This window comes from Dermacentor variabilis, chromosome 7 (genome assembly GCF_050947875.1).
Source record: "Dermacentor variabilis isolate Ectoservices chromosome 7, ASM5094787v1, whole genome shotgun sequence".
Taxonomy (NCBI): Eukaryota; Metazoa; Arthropoda; class Arachnida; order Ixodida; family Ixodidae; genus Dermacentor; species Dermacentor variabilis.
In genome coordinates this window covers 125,222,419-125,238,867 of record NC_134574.1, presented here as the reverse complement: position 1 = coordinate 125,238,867, position 16,449 = coordinate 125,222,419, and the positions used below count along the sequence as shown (strand labels likewise).

General features: G+C 44.1%; 1 protein-coding gene across 1 annotated transcript; it reads right to left on the bottom strand.

Moving 5' to 3' along the window:
- Positions 1-5,410: 5,410 nt before the first annotated feature.
- Positions 5,411-15,091, bottom strand: LOC142587112 (uncharacterized). Its single transcript, XM_075698001.1, has 3 exons — positions 14,944-15,091; positions 11,370-11,501; positions 5,411-5,715 (listed from the first exon to the last, which is right to left on the bottom strand). Exons 1-3 carry the CDS (start codon positions 15,034-15,036, stop codon positions 5,560-5,562), a joined length of 381 nt encoding a protein of 126 aa, XP_075554116.1. The 5' UTR covers positions 15,037-15,091; the 3' UTR covers positions 5,411-5,559.
- Between the last annotated feature and the right edge of the window lie 1,358 nt (positions 15,092-16,449).

The following is a 16,449-nucleotide window of genomic DNA, read 5'->3' as shown; positions in this document are numbered from 1 at the left end:
AGGAATTGGTGAAGTTGCTTACCAATCTATCAAGCAAGGTTCACGCACATGGATTTGCTCTGAGAGTTGAGATGCAAGAGATTAGGCAATCCCTTCATTTGCTGAACTACCACTGTGACGGTTTCAAGGCAACGATCGATGATATGAAAAAAAACAAGCGTTGCTAAATAAAGAAAATAATGGACTACGAAACAAGCTTGAAAGCACCCGCTATGAAATAATCGAGCTAAAGCAATATACACGACAAGAAAATTGGGAAATCAAGGGACCCACTTTAACATGAAATGAAAACCTCGTTGAAGTAGTGACATACCGTACTCCACGAAGTACGGTAAAAAGGGGTGGCGGCGTTGCACTATTTGTGAGGTCTTCTATATCGTGCTCAGTCATTAAGGTATACTCTTACTCATACACGAATGATTTTGATATGCTTCTTGTGAATTCTCAATGCTTTGTTGCAGCGGTAATTTATCGTGCTCCTAACAAGAATAAATCAGCTTTGATGGAACATTTTGAACATTTACTAGTTTATTTAACCAATTTAAATAAACGAATAATAATATCTGGAGACTTTAAAAGTGATGCTACAAAGGAACATGACAGTAAAATTCTTACGTCACTGAAACCCCAACACGTATAACTTCATTGACATCCACACTGATTAATCATATATTATGGAACTTTAGCACCAATGCAAGCTGGTGTGATGTTTATGATTCGGCTGTAACAGACCAATCTGCTACCGCTATCTTTTTTCAACGATCCACTCATTCTCAGGTCCATTCTCGTATTTCTCATCAAGTTACCTACCCAGTAATACGTGAGTGTCTTTGCTCTTTAATTATATATACGCAGGAAAATGCAAATCAGCAATTTGACACTTTTATCAAAGCGTTGCGTGATGCATTAGCGCAATCGTCAAGCACCTTAGAAAAAATGTATTATAGTACTTTTATCTGTCCTTCGATGATGAAAGGACTGCTAATAAAATTAAAGATAAAGACTTTTGGCACACAAAAGTGAAGTCACATAGGGGTAACAAATACTACGAACAAAAATTTCCTATGGCTCGAAATATAGTAACTAGCGCTACACGTATCAGTAAAATAGGGTATTACACTAATTTAATAATCCGCAATTCCGGCAATTCACAAGGTACATGGCACATTATCAACTCGGTAATTAAGCCGTTGGTCAGAGAGTATACAATGCAAGACTTGAAAATCTTAGGAATCACTTACCCGGAAAGGACGACAGACTCATCTGGTTTTGATGACATTACGGTCGAGGAAGTAGTGTCTGTAGTTAACGGCATGCCATTCAAACATTCTGCTGGTCACGATGGAATATCCACAGTGGCCTTAAAGCAATGTATTGATATACTGTACAAGCCATTAGAAAAAATATTCAATCTCTCTTTCTATACTGCAACCTATCCAGACTTATTAAAGATCGCTAAGGTTATTGCACTTTACAAAAATGGGGACCATAATTTGTAAGAAAAATACCGTCCTATATGTGTCTTAAGTTGCTTAAACACCGTCTTTGAAAACCTTGTCGCCTAAGGAATCACTTCATTTCTTGAACGTGAACACATTTTTGTCTTATTGCCAGCATGGCATTAGAGCTAAAAGATCGAGAAACACAGTAGTATTATCATTGTCTGATTATATGACTTCGCACCTGAACGACAACAAAAGTGTCCTAGGCATATTTATAAATGTGCGAAAAGCGTTGGACACTGTAGATCATGACATACTGCTAAATAAGCTAGAATGATATGGTTTCCGAGGTCTAACCCTTCCATTTTTCCGTAGCTATCTCAAAACAGAAAATAACTGGTTACCATTGCAGATATCAAATCTGAAGTTTCTGACCTTGTACAGTGATTCCATGAGGCTCAGTATTGGGGCCCATATTTTTTTCTTTATTTGTAAATGATCTTCCTGATGCCTTGGAAAACTCTGCTGTGATGTATGCAGACGGCACTGTTTTACTTTGTTCGCTAGACTCCTTGGACAAAAGATTTCAAGTGGCTAATATGAACTTGGAAGTGTTAACCAGCGGATCGCGTCAAATAAGCTAACTCTGAATGCCAAGGACACGAAATATATTCTCTTTACTTCTTCATGGAAAGCACCTCGAAGGGAATGTAATCCACTTTCTGTAAACCATAATATACTTGAGCGGGTCAGTTAAATTCAGTACTTGGGTGACACACTCGATGAGCATCTTCATTGGAAGCCTCACATTGCATTGTTTTGTAAAATTTTGAGCAAGGCTTGTTTTATGCTGTACAAATGCCGTTATTACTTCGACGCTGCCACTCTTAGAGCAATCTACTTTAGCATATTCCGTAGCCATCTATCCTACTGCATTGCATCTTGGGGTAACACGTACGTTTCATATGTAGAACCTATTGTAATTCTTAAGGAAAATGCCTTGCGATTTATGACTTTTTCGGATTACAGTGCTAAATCAACGCCGCTGTTTCAAAGTTTAAATATACTGGCTTTCACCTTATTATTGAATTTTAAAACTGCACTGCATACCCATAATAGTGCTACGGAATAGTATTAGCAATGACGAAGAGGCGAACAGTAAGAAGACGACGACGACGATTAGAGGCGCTATGGTGTTGGGTTGCTGAGCACGAGGTCGCGGGATCGAATCCCGGCCACGGCGGCCGCATTTCGATGGGGGCGAAATGCGAAAACACCCGTGTGCTTAGATTTAGGTGCACGTTAAAGAATCCCAGGTGGTCAAAATTTCCGGAGTCCTCCACTACGGCGTGCCTCATAATCAGAAAGTGGTTTTGGCACGTAAAACCCCAAATATTATATATTATTACGATTAGAGGCTAGCGCGGGCTGTTGCCTCTTGGCCAAGTGCGGCGTATTACGTTGTAAATATACTTGTATATAGCTTTTCATCTGCGTCTTCTTACGTAACAATAGCACAACCACCAATTGCCCTTTGAGTTCATCAAATTTTTAACATTCCAGAAGCAATACACGCCGCGGGCTTAGGGGAAATTTTTTCTTGTAAAAAATGCGTAATGCATATAGAAGGAGACAGTTTAACAACACTGGAGCACTCCTACGGAGCAGCTTACCATTGGAAGTAAATAAAGCAAAAGTTTTTTTTGATATCAGTGAAATCCTATTATCACTCACTACTATTATCTGCATAGGGTTTTCATCTCACTGGTGTACGCATATTTTTTTTTACTTGCAGTGTATAGCTACTACACACAAATTCCTTTTTGTAGCTATAAGACGTACCCTGCCTTGTGTTTAAAAATCAATATTTTTGCATATATGAATAATTTATACTTTGTCGTATTGCCGTTATGATTGTAAATAATAATTAGCATGGAGCCCAACTAGCCTGGAGCTAGGGGCTCAGATGTCCTGTACATTATTTCCTGTGTACTTTACCTATTTTGAATACGCTTCAACTTAAACTATAGCCCCGGAGACTAACAATGCGCAATTATCGCGCACCACATGTCACATAGTCATTGGACCAATGGATTCGTGGCTTCAGAGCTTTCAAACATCGTCTCGCACTATATACCCTGTTCTGAAAGTCTCCCTACAGTGACGGAAACGCGTCTAGAACCTTTAAAGACTTTCAAAAGAGATGAGCTTCGCCGCTTCGGGGAAGCATCAAGAGCTTCGCTCAACAAACATTACCGTGTCCCTTAAAAGCGAGAGCGTGACGGTTTTGGTTAATGTTATCAGCGTTGAGGCTATTTTTTCTACATCTAGCGTAATTTATTGTCAAATAATACGTAAGCATAGGTTATAACACACAGGAGGCTATTACTATTACAGCAGGACCTTCAACGCACGTCATGGGGAAATTTTATGGATTACACAGTGAATATTGATATTTTCTGAAGCTTGAGAGAAAACAAGTTGCATTTTACCTATTTAGTAGTTCCAGCGCACCAAGGCTTTACAGCGGGGACAGTAGCCGATCTAGTAGTACATATGTAACTGTATGTTGACGATCTATATTTGGCGGTGCAATTTCTCGTAAGCAGCACAAATTAGGATACGTGCTACAAATTGCTACACACGTCAAATTGCGAAGTAGGATAAAGAACAGAACTAATTAAACGAAAGTGAACTAGCATGAGAACTTCCAGAAGCACAACCAACAACCAGTGATAGTACGGGTCCGTAACTGCACCAGTTGATAATTCACATGCTCCACACGTAATATCCATGACCATCTCACAGTGGAACAAAATATAGCCACGCCCGGTAAGAAAAAAAAAGACAAGACGAAGTTGATATGCTGCATGAGACATCAAAATCACGCTATAAATATCTTGGAACAAAGAGATTTGTAACAGATATCTTTAGCGAAGAATCGCAACAGCGTGACGACGGCAAATTCCCATAAGAATTCTATACGACTGCGTAATAGGCTATTAGTAAAAAAATAAACAAAGAAAAGATAGAAAGACGATGTCGAGGCGTCCTATGAAGCCGTACGGGGGTTCTTCTATAGTTTTAACGATCTGCATTAAGTGGTTTTTGTCTGCAGTATTGTCCGTGGCCTGGATCGTCTCCTTCAGCGCATTCTGCAACGTTAAGACAAAAAAAATGGCCAATTCAAACATTGTAACTGTGCTCCCTGCGAAACGCGCTTCAACAAAGTGCTGCGTTGGATATCACGCTGCACGATATTTTTAGCGCGTCACAATTAAAGGGACAACAAAAGCAAATACTAAGTCGACTAAACTACTGAAGCGCCAATGCGTGGGCAGCGTGGAGTGGAATAGAGCGGAGGAGGAGGGAAGTGGTTGGCGCTACTTTTTGAGATTGAGGGGTTTTATGCTCTGCTGTCCACGGCTCTAGTGCCCCGGGAATCTGTAAGTAGTAACAATTTTGTGGACAAGTTCTGTCTTAGGTGCAAGTATACGGAATACTCTCCCTGATGTGGCTGGCTGTTTCAGTGCATCAAAGATTCAAATACGCGAGTTTGAGCAATAGAATGTTCAAATATACGAAATGCAGCCCATTGATATACTTCGTATCGTATGTGACGCACCGTTCCACTTAAGTGAATGAACTATATACGCCAAAATGTTCACCATATGGCTGGAAATTAGGCGTAACAAGACTCACCGTGCACGGGCCACAACAGCGACACAGTTTAAGAAGCCGCATGAATACGCAAGGGCTTTGCCCATTGCAAGAAAAGTTGATGTGAATGAGGGAAATCAGAAAAAGGGCATATCTTATCGAAGACAGAGAGAGAACAAGAAAAAAACAAACAAAACGAAGCACGCAAATGTGTGTGCTTCTTGATCGCGGTTCCAGACGCAAACAGTTGTCCTTGAGCTTATCTCGTCCCCCCCCCCCTCTTCTTTTTACACCACACTACAGCCACTACAGCTCCAGGATACATGGCTTAACCCTTAGTCCCATAAACGGCAACCCTTCGCTCCAAACCCATATTTTCTGCTTGTGCTCCTCGCATGCAATACAGTTCAGCTCCGGCACGTGTGCAAAATTGTCGTGAATGGCTTCCACAATGACATCACTTCGGTTTTCTGGCAGCCTCGATTTGTCCTCTGATCGCATTTAGTCGTGCGAACATTGAGCCGTCGCATGCGCCACCGAAGTCATCCATCTCAATGTTGTAGGCTGCAATGCCGCTGTAGTTCTTGGGCAGTACATCGATTCTTGACTGGGCCTGCGTGGAACGGCACGTGGTTCTAATTACTGGGTGAGAAGCATGCGTGCTTGACGAATGCTCGCTGAACAACCGATACTGGTTAAACCCATGGCTGGTTCATAACAATCTACGACTCTAATCGCAACGATGCGGATTGTGGTCTGGGTTAGTGCCAGAGAAGGCATGTGCAAGGTGCAAGTTTAAGCAGCATGCCAGTGCAGAGTATAAGGCCGGAAGTCGAAACACGTTGGGACTTTCCATTATTCAATAAATATTCCAGGTGATCTAATGGGCACTCGTCATGGTAGGCACCGAGACAGGAAGGGAAGTAGGAGCAGCCACGCGACCCGAAACCGTGTCAGGACTCTGAGCTGGGCTAATAGGTGCGCCTCCATCATGTGTAAACAGTGCAAAAGGACACCTACAAGTATAGATGTAGTCTGTCGATCGTTTTTCGCAATGCTTTTCACATTAGGGACCACAACTTGACCGGATCTGGGCCACACTCCGGTGTTGAGGGAGAGTGCCAGACCCTCAGAGTACTCTGAGCAGCAAATATGGTACTTTTATGGAACCTTATAACGTTGTTGAGCTCCTTCGGTCCCATATACGGTATTGCTCTGCCAACACACCTTTACTGAGGATCTGTTTTAGTGCCAATTTTAACCTGGGGCTGCACGCCGCCACGACTTTCGACCAGCGATCATAAGCTAAACAAGGGGAATCAAGCAAATCTCTGATAAAGGCACCACTGTCTTCAGCCGATTGTTTACTTTAACTACGCTAGCTTCGCCTCACCGAAAAAGATCACTTCTGCACGCTTCTCGCCTCTTGTCAGCCAAATAAATGAAAAAACAAACAATCGAAACAGGCAATACTATTAGTTGTGAAAGGAAACAACAGTGATCTCGAACAAAGAAGAAGAGTGTCTGGTTGGGCTCTTCAAAGAACGCTGCCGGTCACCTCCCGATCAATGCATCGGCTGGTACGTAAACTTGACGTTATGAGTTTGTAATAAAAGCAGATTACAATAGACTTACGTTATAGGGCCCCAGGAAAGGTATAGTTGCGCGAAAAACAGGCGAAAAGAAGCATTTATTATGCACGCTTTTATCTTCCTAAAATTTATTGCGCTACTTTATCATTCTTAATCTAAACTCGCAACACGTCTGCTTTCATTAACCACAAACTTTGAGCTAGCGTCATGTGGACTTGTGGAAGGGGCACTGTGCTATCCGCATCTCTAAGCAGTGGAAGTGCCCTTGCGGATTTCACGACGAGGCAACAGAGTGACTCGGCTGCTCGAACCACATTGATTTTCAGAACGAGGTCACCGGTTTGATAGCCAGTAACGGCGGCGCAAGGTTTACGACGCGAAAACTACGCGTACGGGAAAGATCAGCAAATTTTCCGTATTTCCCTATTTGACGTGAGTGCACTACAGTATACATGAACATTATACTTGCAATGTGATGACGTGTTGACTGAGGGCCAAAAAGTTTAGGCTAGAAAAGTTAGAGCATTTCCTGTGATAACAAAGACAGATATTATGTGCGTATTTTTCGATGTCAAGTAAGCGTTGTTGATATAGTTATTGATAAAATTATTTAAATCTACAGATGGGCATTCAAGTATAACGAGTGTTAAAAGTTTGTACGATAGCAGCCTATTTTTTTTCAGAAACAACACCAAGAGCTTCCACCACGTCTCTGATAACAGCACTGCTTGCTGTGTGGCGTTTCAGGGAATAATGTATCAGTTTTGCATTTCAGCACAAGTGCGAAAGGTTCAGAGATAGAGAAATTTTGGCGAATAGTTGTTGAGTGCCGGAAACCTCAAGCAGGACGCTTTAAGCGGTATTTCAGGACGAACTACAATTTACCATTTAGGCACATGCGGTGTGCAGTAGTGCTATGATTTTTAAAAAGCCACTAAACTAATATTGGTGATGTGGAATCAAAGAGGCAGCTGTATCCTACCAACTCGATGAAGAAATATGTGATTTAGCAATGCATCATATATAAAGAACTGCTGAAACATAGTAACCTAAATTCTAAAGTAAAAATGCATAATGCTATCAAACCAGATACCGCTGTCATGCAACTGCATGTGTTAGAACGTCTGAAGCGGACAAATTGTGATATATAAGTCTAACTACACATCAACGGAAGTTGCTACAGGGCTTACACAATACTTCGAAAATATCCTACTATGAAGCACTTGGAATACTAGAGAGCAATGTATAACTCTCTGTTCTCTTTGAGTGGCAGCACTCTAGAGAATTACTATTTCAGGTTCGTTTAGTTTTTTTATTTGCGCGTGAGACAATTGTAGACATGGCGTTGCGGTTTTCTCAAGTCTCCTTATTTTCATCTATGGTTGAGTGAAAACTGAAGGGCAAAAGGAGAAATATGCTTCCTGCGATCAGTATATCTGGTCACGTTCCTTTACATTAAAAGAACATCGTCGAATTCTGTGTAGTGGATGCTGAAAAAAAAAAGATCCGTGCCCACATATCTACATAGGTGTTCTTTATATAGAGGGCCATAAAAGGGTGCTGAACTTCCATTAAGAGAAGAAGAAGAAGTATTTTAATGATTGGAAAATGTAGAGAGGTCGGCCGGATAATGGAGCATCTGGCCTGCTACTCTACGTAAGGGAAGGGGAAGAGGGGAAGAAACAGAGACATCATGGGGGATGATAATGGGAGGAACGAGCTGAAGGACACATTGCCCAACTGGTATCACGGGCGTGAGTCCAGGTCCGTGTCACCTAGGAAACGTGAAAGTGCACGCATTGTTTCTGTCGTCTGCCAACTCTGTGGCCATGCGCCTAGCAAGAGGTCCTCCGACAGTGGTCCATTGTGTGAATGTTTCAATGCATCTGCCATTGTCAGTCTTTCGCGCGCATACTCAGGGCACACCACGAGCACATGTTCTATAGTCTCTACAGCGCCACACACTCAACAGTCCAGGGAGTCTGTTCATCCGATAATGCGTAAATATTTGCGCGTGAAGGCGACGCCTAATCGCAGTCTGTGTAACAGGCATGTATGAGGGCGTGGAAGTCCATGCAGAATAGGAAATTTCCTATCGGGATCCAGACTTTTAAGGCGGACGTGACGAGCGTCTGGCTGGGCCCAGTATCTTGTCGTCGCACTCCTCATTAATTCCGACAGGAGGCATGTGATGTCCTGTATGGAGAATGGCACTACAGTTCGCTGGCCATTGCTGAGGGCGCGCCTTGCTGCAGCATCGGCCGTATCATTACCGCTCAGCCCACAGTGTCCCGGGATCCATTGGAACAGTATGCGGTGGTGTTTTTCTTGGGCGCACGAAAGTAGCTCGGTGATCTGCAGTGCCAGAACCTGATATGCAGTGTGGCGCATGCAGGAAGCATCCCAAAATTTGCAGCGCGGGTTTTGAGTCCGTGAAAGAATTAGTGAATAAGCACACACCGCGAATAGCATACGCTGCTACCAACATCTCAGCCAGACTTTGCCGTCGCGCGCGTCGCCTGAAGCTTGGAATTGGGGCGGGCCACTTTTTCTTAAGAACTCTTGTCAACAGAAGCCTCCTCCCCTCTCTTTGGGGCTTCGATATGTTAGAAAACTAACATTTCTACCGTTCCAGGCTCCTAGGCAATACAATGTATTGCTTGAAAAAGGGAATAAACATAAAATATTTCATTACATAGCGGATTCCCTTATGCGGCTGCTGTAAATGACATCGATCACGAGGGGCATTTGGTTCAGTGCACTTCTTACTTCATTGAATGCGCATATCTACTGACGCTGTTTAACAAACAGGCTCAAGTAAGAGAAAATATGCGTTGAATGCGCATATCTACTGACGCTGTTTAACAAACAGGCTCAAAGTAAGAGAAAATATGCGTTTCGAATTCGGATAGCTGTTGCGTACTTTCAGAAGTATGACTATCGTACTTCCGCTGACTATCATGTAGTAGCAGCTCTCAGTCGCTCCCGCCCACGTGGGAATGAGACTTCGGCCACAATGCTTGTCAGTGCCGTAGCCGTCAGATCGCGTTAATTTCCGTTCGCTTTGAACACTCGACTGGTGTCGAACCACGCGAAAATTCAGGTCAGACCAGACGTACCCTTGTCAGTGCGCTCTCACTCCTGGCCTCTCCTGGTTAGATGTCTTGGCAGACCGCTTCTTGTTGAGCTATTGTGGAAGTTGCAAAATTTGGATCTGTCTACACTAACCGTTGGTTTATCTGGCACAGGACAAAGCTGGTCCGCACCACATGACTCGGCCAGACTGGAGCAAACGAGCGCGAGTCCAGCGTTGCTGTGCACAGAGGTAGCCATTACAGTTTCATGTAGCTGCGTCTGCAGCTTAGCGTAAGTGCCACGGCTGCCGCGTGGAGCCGCGACGAGCGCTAGCTGACTCGGTGCGGTTCGTTGAGGACAACAGCGTGCTCTTTACGTTGGGAATCCTTTTGTGCGCGCTGCTGACCTCATTGCACGAGCGAACGCAAAGGTGAAGTTTGTGCGGTCCTAGGAAATTGATTTATTCATGCGAATTAATTATCAGACCTACAAAAACAGTTTACAATAGGGGCTCAGAAACTTGTTGATGGGAATTCATCCTAGGTCGTTTCCTTTCTTTTCTGTTTTGTTAACATAGGTATGACATTAGGCAATAAATAACACGCGCTTGATAGAGGAACCTGATGCTGCTGAGTTCTGTCGTGCGCTCCAATGGAAAATCCTTCAACATCCGCCAACTTTTCCATCTGTAATCTTTGTACGTCCACGCAAGTACGCGACGGAGGCGAGGCGTCATAGTAGGAACGCCGCAATGCTTTTGCAGTCATCCCCGAAGAGATACCCAAGTGTCTAATTTTTATCCTAGAGATAAGTGTGAAACCAAGTGTTCGTCATGTGACTCCGCGTAAGCTGTGCGTAGCTATTAAGTACCCAACACCACTGCAAAGGGATGAGACAGCGTGAACTTAACCTAAAGGAGAGTGATCAGCCCTGAGTTGGGCGTGTCGTAGGCGCCAACATAGGAAGTAGTTGCGGCTGTTTGAACATCCAGAATCAAATGTGAAAGGAGCACCAAGGTGACGTTCAGTACACGAAACGCTGGCGGCACCACCCCGCTTCGCCGTAGTCTTCGCAATGCTACACATTAAAGAAGGAGCGGGAGCAGCGCAAGAAGATCACACAGGCTCTTTGAGTGCCTATAACTTCGCTTCTGCTGAACGCAACGTAGTACTTCTTGCTGCAATTCTTTATATAGTATATTTTAACGTCAAATACAATTATCTCCTACAACAAAAAGTGGTCCAGGACACCTTGATAAGGTTTTGAGGAGCAGCACTTACTCTAGATACACTAGACTCAAGTTGCAATGCAGGACAAGTTTTAGAAAGATGGTAAAATTCATGTCATGATGATCGTACCTGACACGCTGCGGTTGCTTAGAGACTATGGCGTTCTGGTGTTGAGCATAATGTTGCGTGTTCGATTTCTTAGCACATTGCGTGCATTCCGATTGTAATCTCAGAAGTGGTCTACTTCAACGTGAAATGAATTTTTCGACTTCAGTAATGACTAGTAGGCGCCCTTTAGCTTTGTTGGGTATTCGGTCCTTAGTACGGTACCCAGAATCATTAGAAGACAACCATGGTATATGGGCACTCACCTTTGTCCCGATCTGCTTGCTGTCGTCAAAAAATACCAGCGTTGTCTGGTGCCAAGCTACTACTGTCGCGTCCACTTTGTCAAATGGGTCCCCCGTACGCCGCTCGCACTCTCCAGCTTCGCACTGGCATGCCTGAAAATGCAGGAAATACAAAAGTGTATCGAGCGAAATCCGGGTGACCTTGGTGTAATGAAAGATTTATTCACTATAGGGGACGTGAGTTTCTGATTAACAGCTGGCGCCGGACCCTAATCTATTCTGGCACCTACTGAGACTGCAGCATGGTTCTTGCGTTCAACCGTAACAAAAGGTTTGTGGCGTCCGCTTGCAGGGCGCACTGACAAAGGCATCCCCCTCATGTGTTGAACATTGTAAGGGAGAGGAGGGAGCTCCCGAACATGTTTATACCTAATAAAGTATACCGGGCTCTGAGTGCACAAACGGCTGCCTCTAACCGACTCCCACCGTCGTGTAGTGACGGCCTTTCGGCATAAACTGTGCGCATCAAGTACTGCGACGCTACAGTTTTTTCGTCTGCCCTGAAGCAGTTTGCGGCCACCAGCAGACGTGTTACTCTGCAGAATATGGGCCCAATCGGCGAAGAGAGAGCTTCGCAGTTAAATTCGGCCCGCTAATAGATTTACTTGCATGATAAACAGCAGGAGCAGACCACCGGGACGCATATGAGAAATATAAACGCCGCATGGCGGCCATGACCAATTGACGATTTCGGGCTCCTTTATTCGCTTCTGCTGCTCGCATTACATAAAACATCGCCTTCGACATCGAATTCGTTAATCTGGAGCAGTACTTTCTTGGAGCGGGAGGGTTCACTTTAAATCGGCAATAATTTACTGTCACTGTAGGGTTTTTACCGTTGAAGTGAGAACAAAAATTTCAAATTATTCGAAGTGTATAATGTCGCTAGCTATGCTTGTTTCACACGCTGCAATTTCGCACAATGCTTTACGCCGCCACGATTTCGGCAACCGCGAAATTCGCACTTGCACTTCACATGCACCTATCGCGGCATCTGCCATTTTCGTATTTGCGAGCAGGTGATAACGGTGGGTGATGACGCTTTGTCGCCTCGTTGTGACACCGCCAGCAGCCGGTCGCATAGTGCTAAAATACTGACTCAAGAGGATCGGCTGGGCAAAAGGGAAGTGGCTACCTAGCAAGAACGCGGCCCATGTTGCTATTTCTAATTTTTCTGAACGCCAAAAATAATCAAATTATGCAAAAACAAGCGTTCACGCGAGGCACATACGTATGGACGATGTGGAAAGCATATTACTTACATTTATCGAAAAAATCCGATAACTAATAACAAAATTTTCAAGTAAAATTCACGGTGCGTGATAGGGTGCGTTTGCAGGCTCCTGAGCATGATTGCGCCACCATGCCGAAGGAAACTAGACATTGGATTGACGGCGCTTCTCCTTTGAATCGCATCTCGTCGTCTGCGCCTGCGTTGGTTACGGTTTTCAATTCGTGGGCTGTATGGGAGTTTTACCTCTACAGTTCGTTAAATTACCTCAATGGGTCGTATGGGAGTTTTACATCTAAAGTTGGTTACATTAACTCTTTGGGATTGATGGTTGCGGACAATAATAATGGTGTTTCTTCAATTATTATTGAACCCAGTGCTTTCATAGAAATGATCCCATTGCAAAGTCGCCAAGCCATTTAAAGCCGGAAGGACGAAGTTCAGGCACATCCATGTACTACAAACGATTCTCATGCTGGTTGTCATACCCAGCTTGCAGCTACCGTACATAGACACTAGAGCCATAGTTCCGTGTAGTGATTGCATGAAACTAAGATTTGGGTTTTGGGCGGATGTGTGGCATCACCTGGCGGCTTTCTGACAAATTACCGCGTCGGAGATTCGTGCGCCCGTGCGTATATGGCGGTAAGTAACTTATCGATTCAAGCTTAGACGACGCTGCAGGCTCTCTTTCTTTTGGGGGGGGGGCGGAAGCGGAAACACCAGGCACCTAGTGAAAGAACAATACGCATTAATAAAGAAGTTACCGCAGGTTACCGATACAGTAGGTCGGTAAATACGTGATGTTCTTCCAACATTATCGTGTAAAGAGGGAAGATGAGGAAGATAAGACAAAGACTGTAGGTGTCAAGGGACGGAAGAGGCAGGAAAGCAAGGCAACCAAGCATTAGCCGAACACGGCAACTTAATTTCGGCTCTGTGGAGTCCTAGGAGTCCTAGTTCTATGAAGTTTCCCAGATTTCAGAATGATGACATGTAAGCAGAAATTCTTTCCGAAATTTCTCAACAAGTGCCTGTTTGGCGTGTGTGCAACAGTGTGGCACGTGCTCTTAAGTTTCTGCGAAAACTTGAGGGACATAATGGCGGTGTTACTTGGTTTATTCCGCATGATGTTCGCCAGTCTTAGTGGTGTTGATACTTGTGTTGATCAGCTTCAGTTTAGCTTTAGTAGGACTACCCATTTTCATCGCAATTTCCTTTGTCCACATATACTGTCAAGACCAAACAAACTGAAAAGCACCATGTATCTATATCATTCAGTTTTAAGAGCAGCAATCATGAAATCGTGCGCAAACGTAATTATTAGCTCAGTTTTCATGTGCCGCTGCAGTGACATTAACGAAGATATAAGTAACTTCCTTTGCCCGATTTTTTAGACAGTTACTAGACGCCTCAGAAAAAAGTCAGTTTGAGCGACTCTTAGCCGTAGTTAATGGTTGCCACATCAGTTATTTTTTTCAGACACAAAAAAAACGTCTAGAAAATGTAGTATGGGCTGGCCCGTATCACTACTTCATATTTATGAACCGTTTCTTTTAAGAAAAATGATCTGTGTATCTTGAATTTCCACCTTGGTTTGAGTATTATCCCAGTACGAAATATATAAACAAAATCTGAACTTTCAACCCGAAATTGTGTGCACCCTTTACTATCTGAAAAATTGGTCCTCTTGTATAGCTCCACTCATAAGTGCATGATACTGCATGGATGAAGGCGCTACGGAGTGTTTTTCCTGTTGATACATATGTACTCCCAGTGTTTTATTACAACGCAAAAATGGGTATGCAACATCAGAAAAAGAAAAGATTAAGTGGAACCCGCCTCAACGGGCACTGCGCTAGACAGGCGTTGCAGCGTATTGCGGAGGACGCGCTGCGGAATAGGTTGTGCGGGGCAAATATGGGTCTGAATGATTCTGATAGAGCATGTGTTATCTATTTACATGGGCGCGAGAAGCACGAGCCTAGAGATACATTACTGAATGTATCTTTGACTTAGTTTAACGTATCCTTTCACTTTGGGTCCCCAGTAGTCCCTTCGCATCCTTGCTGGCTGGGTTTTTACCAGGGCACCTCATACTGCTTGCCATCAGCCTTCTAGTAAAGGCTTAGGCATTTATGGCCTAGGTTTAACATCTTCTTTTACGAATGGCAAACGCGGGATGGCAAAGGTGGACGGGTTCGTAGAATACTTTGCGCATTCCACTATGAAACATATACAGGTGGTGCAAGAAAATATGATAAATGCAGATAGGCGGCATAAGTATTAGGACGTGCCACTCACCGAAGGGTAGTCCAGGACGACACTGTTTATAGCGAGGCCCAGCGCACCATTCGTGGTCTGATAAGCGCGTGCGAACAGCCCCATCGAGAGCATCACAAACCGACCTTGACTGTAAATGTCTTCTAGGCCGCTTAGATGAGCCGTGACGTCTTTCTGTAGGTGTAGCAGGAAGATGCAGTCGCCGAAAGACGCGCACATTGAAATATTGGCGTCGTGAGAACTCACAGCACTGCAATTCTTTGCCCATCTTTATATTTACAAAACGCACCTGGAATTGTAGCTCTCGGCTGGGAACACTTGAGAAGCGAACATGAAATAAGCCCTATTGCCTATTGTTGGTAGAATATTTGGCTATAAGCAAAATGGCTCACTAGAGAACCACTTGGAGTGCTGATATATGATCGCCTTTCGCATGCTTAAGTTGAGAAATTGCGGACAGGAACTGTTAGGTATCGATTACTTTTTAGCTATTCGTTAATACCTTTGGTATATACTACGAGATGGGCAGACAACTATCAGACTTTATTTGTTCACTGTTGAGATATTTTGATTTAGTTTCTAGGACAAATATGCGTGGTATTTATGACTTCGTTCCGGCAGTAGTCATAATTGTAAATGTCAGAGACACGTGCGAGGGCAACAGGGACGAAACGGGGAAAAAATTCCACGTAAGCAAGCTTATATTGAAGAAGAATAGCAAGGTTAACGAACATAAGGCGTTAGACAAACAATGCGCAGTGTCCCTATACTGTGTTCATACGGGCACTGCAAGCAAGCTCACGACTCGGCTTGCTATTAACCTGACGTGACGACACCAGTGGATGATTTGCTCGAGCAGAGACGGCAAGCAGGCTCTGGCAGAATCTTGGGCAGGAGTACGGTAGCTAGCTGGGCGAGTCGGTACATCTTCATATCTATTCATAACTATAACACACAGCCCGCACTAAAGAAACAGTGCCATGTGATGAAGTTAAGAATCTTGGGCGCCTGCCGTGAGGCGGGAGGGGACGGAGTGTCGCTTCCCTGTCACCTCGGGCGTCGCTACTTGTCTGGGTACCGACGACATTTGATCTCGCGAATGCTGACGGCCAACCAAGGCAACTTCACTTTCCTGCTCCTGTTCTCAGCTGCGTCACCTCTAGGCGATTTTGCAAGTCGTAAACATATTCATATGTATTATTTGTTTCCAAGTCAAGTGCGTCTATTTCCAGAGTGCGTTAAACACAGTGATATGATCTCGGACGTGGCAGCCATATGACAACTATAAAGGAGAGAATCGTAAGTTCGCGTGGTCTCTCGACATGGGAACGGGAGATGAATGTGATTTCTGTCACTGTGCTTTGGCAGGTCTTGACACATTGGACAGATCATTTGTTTCAGCGTACCATTGAATCGCTGTACACGGTCATTGTACACAGTTTGATGTGCCATTGTAGTTACCTGATGGATGAGAGTAGGCGGCTTGTCTCCGCCATTAATTTTGAAGTAAATGTCCAGCCGCGACTT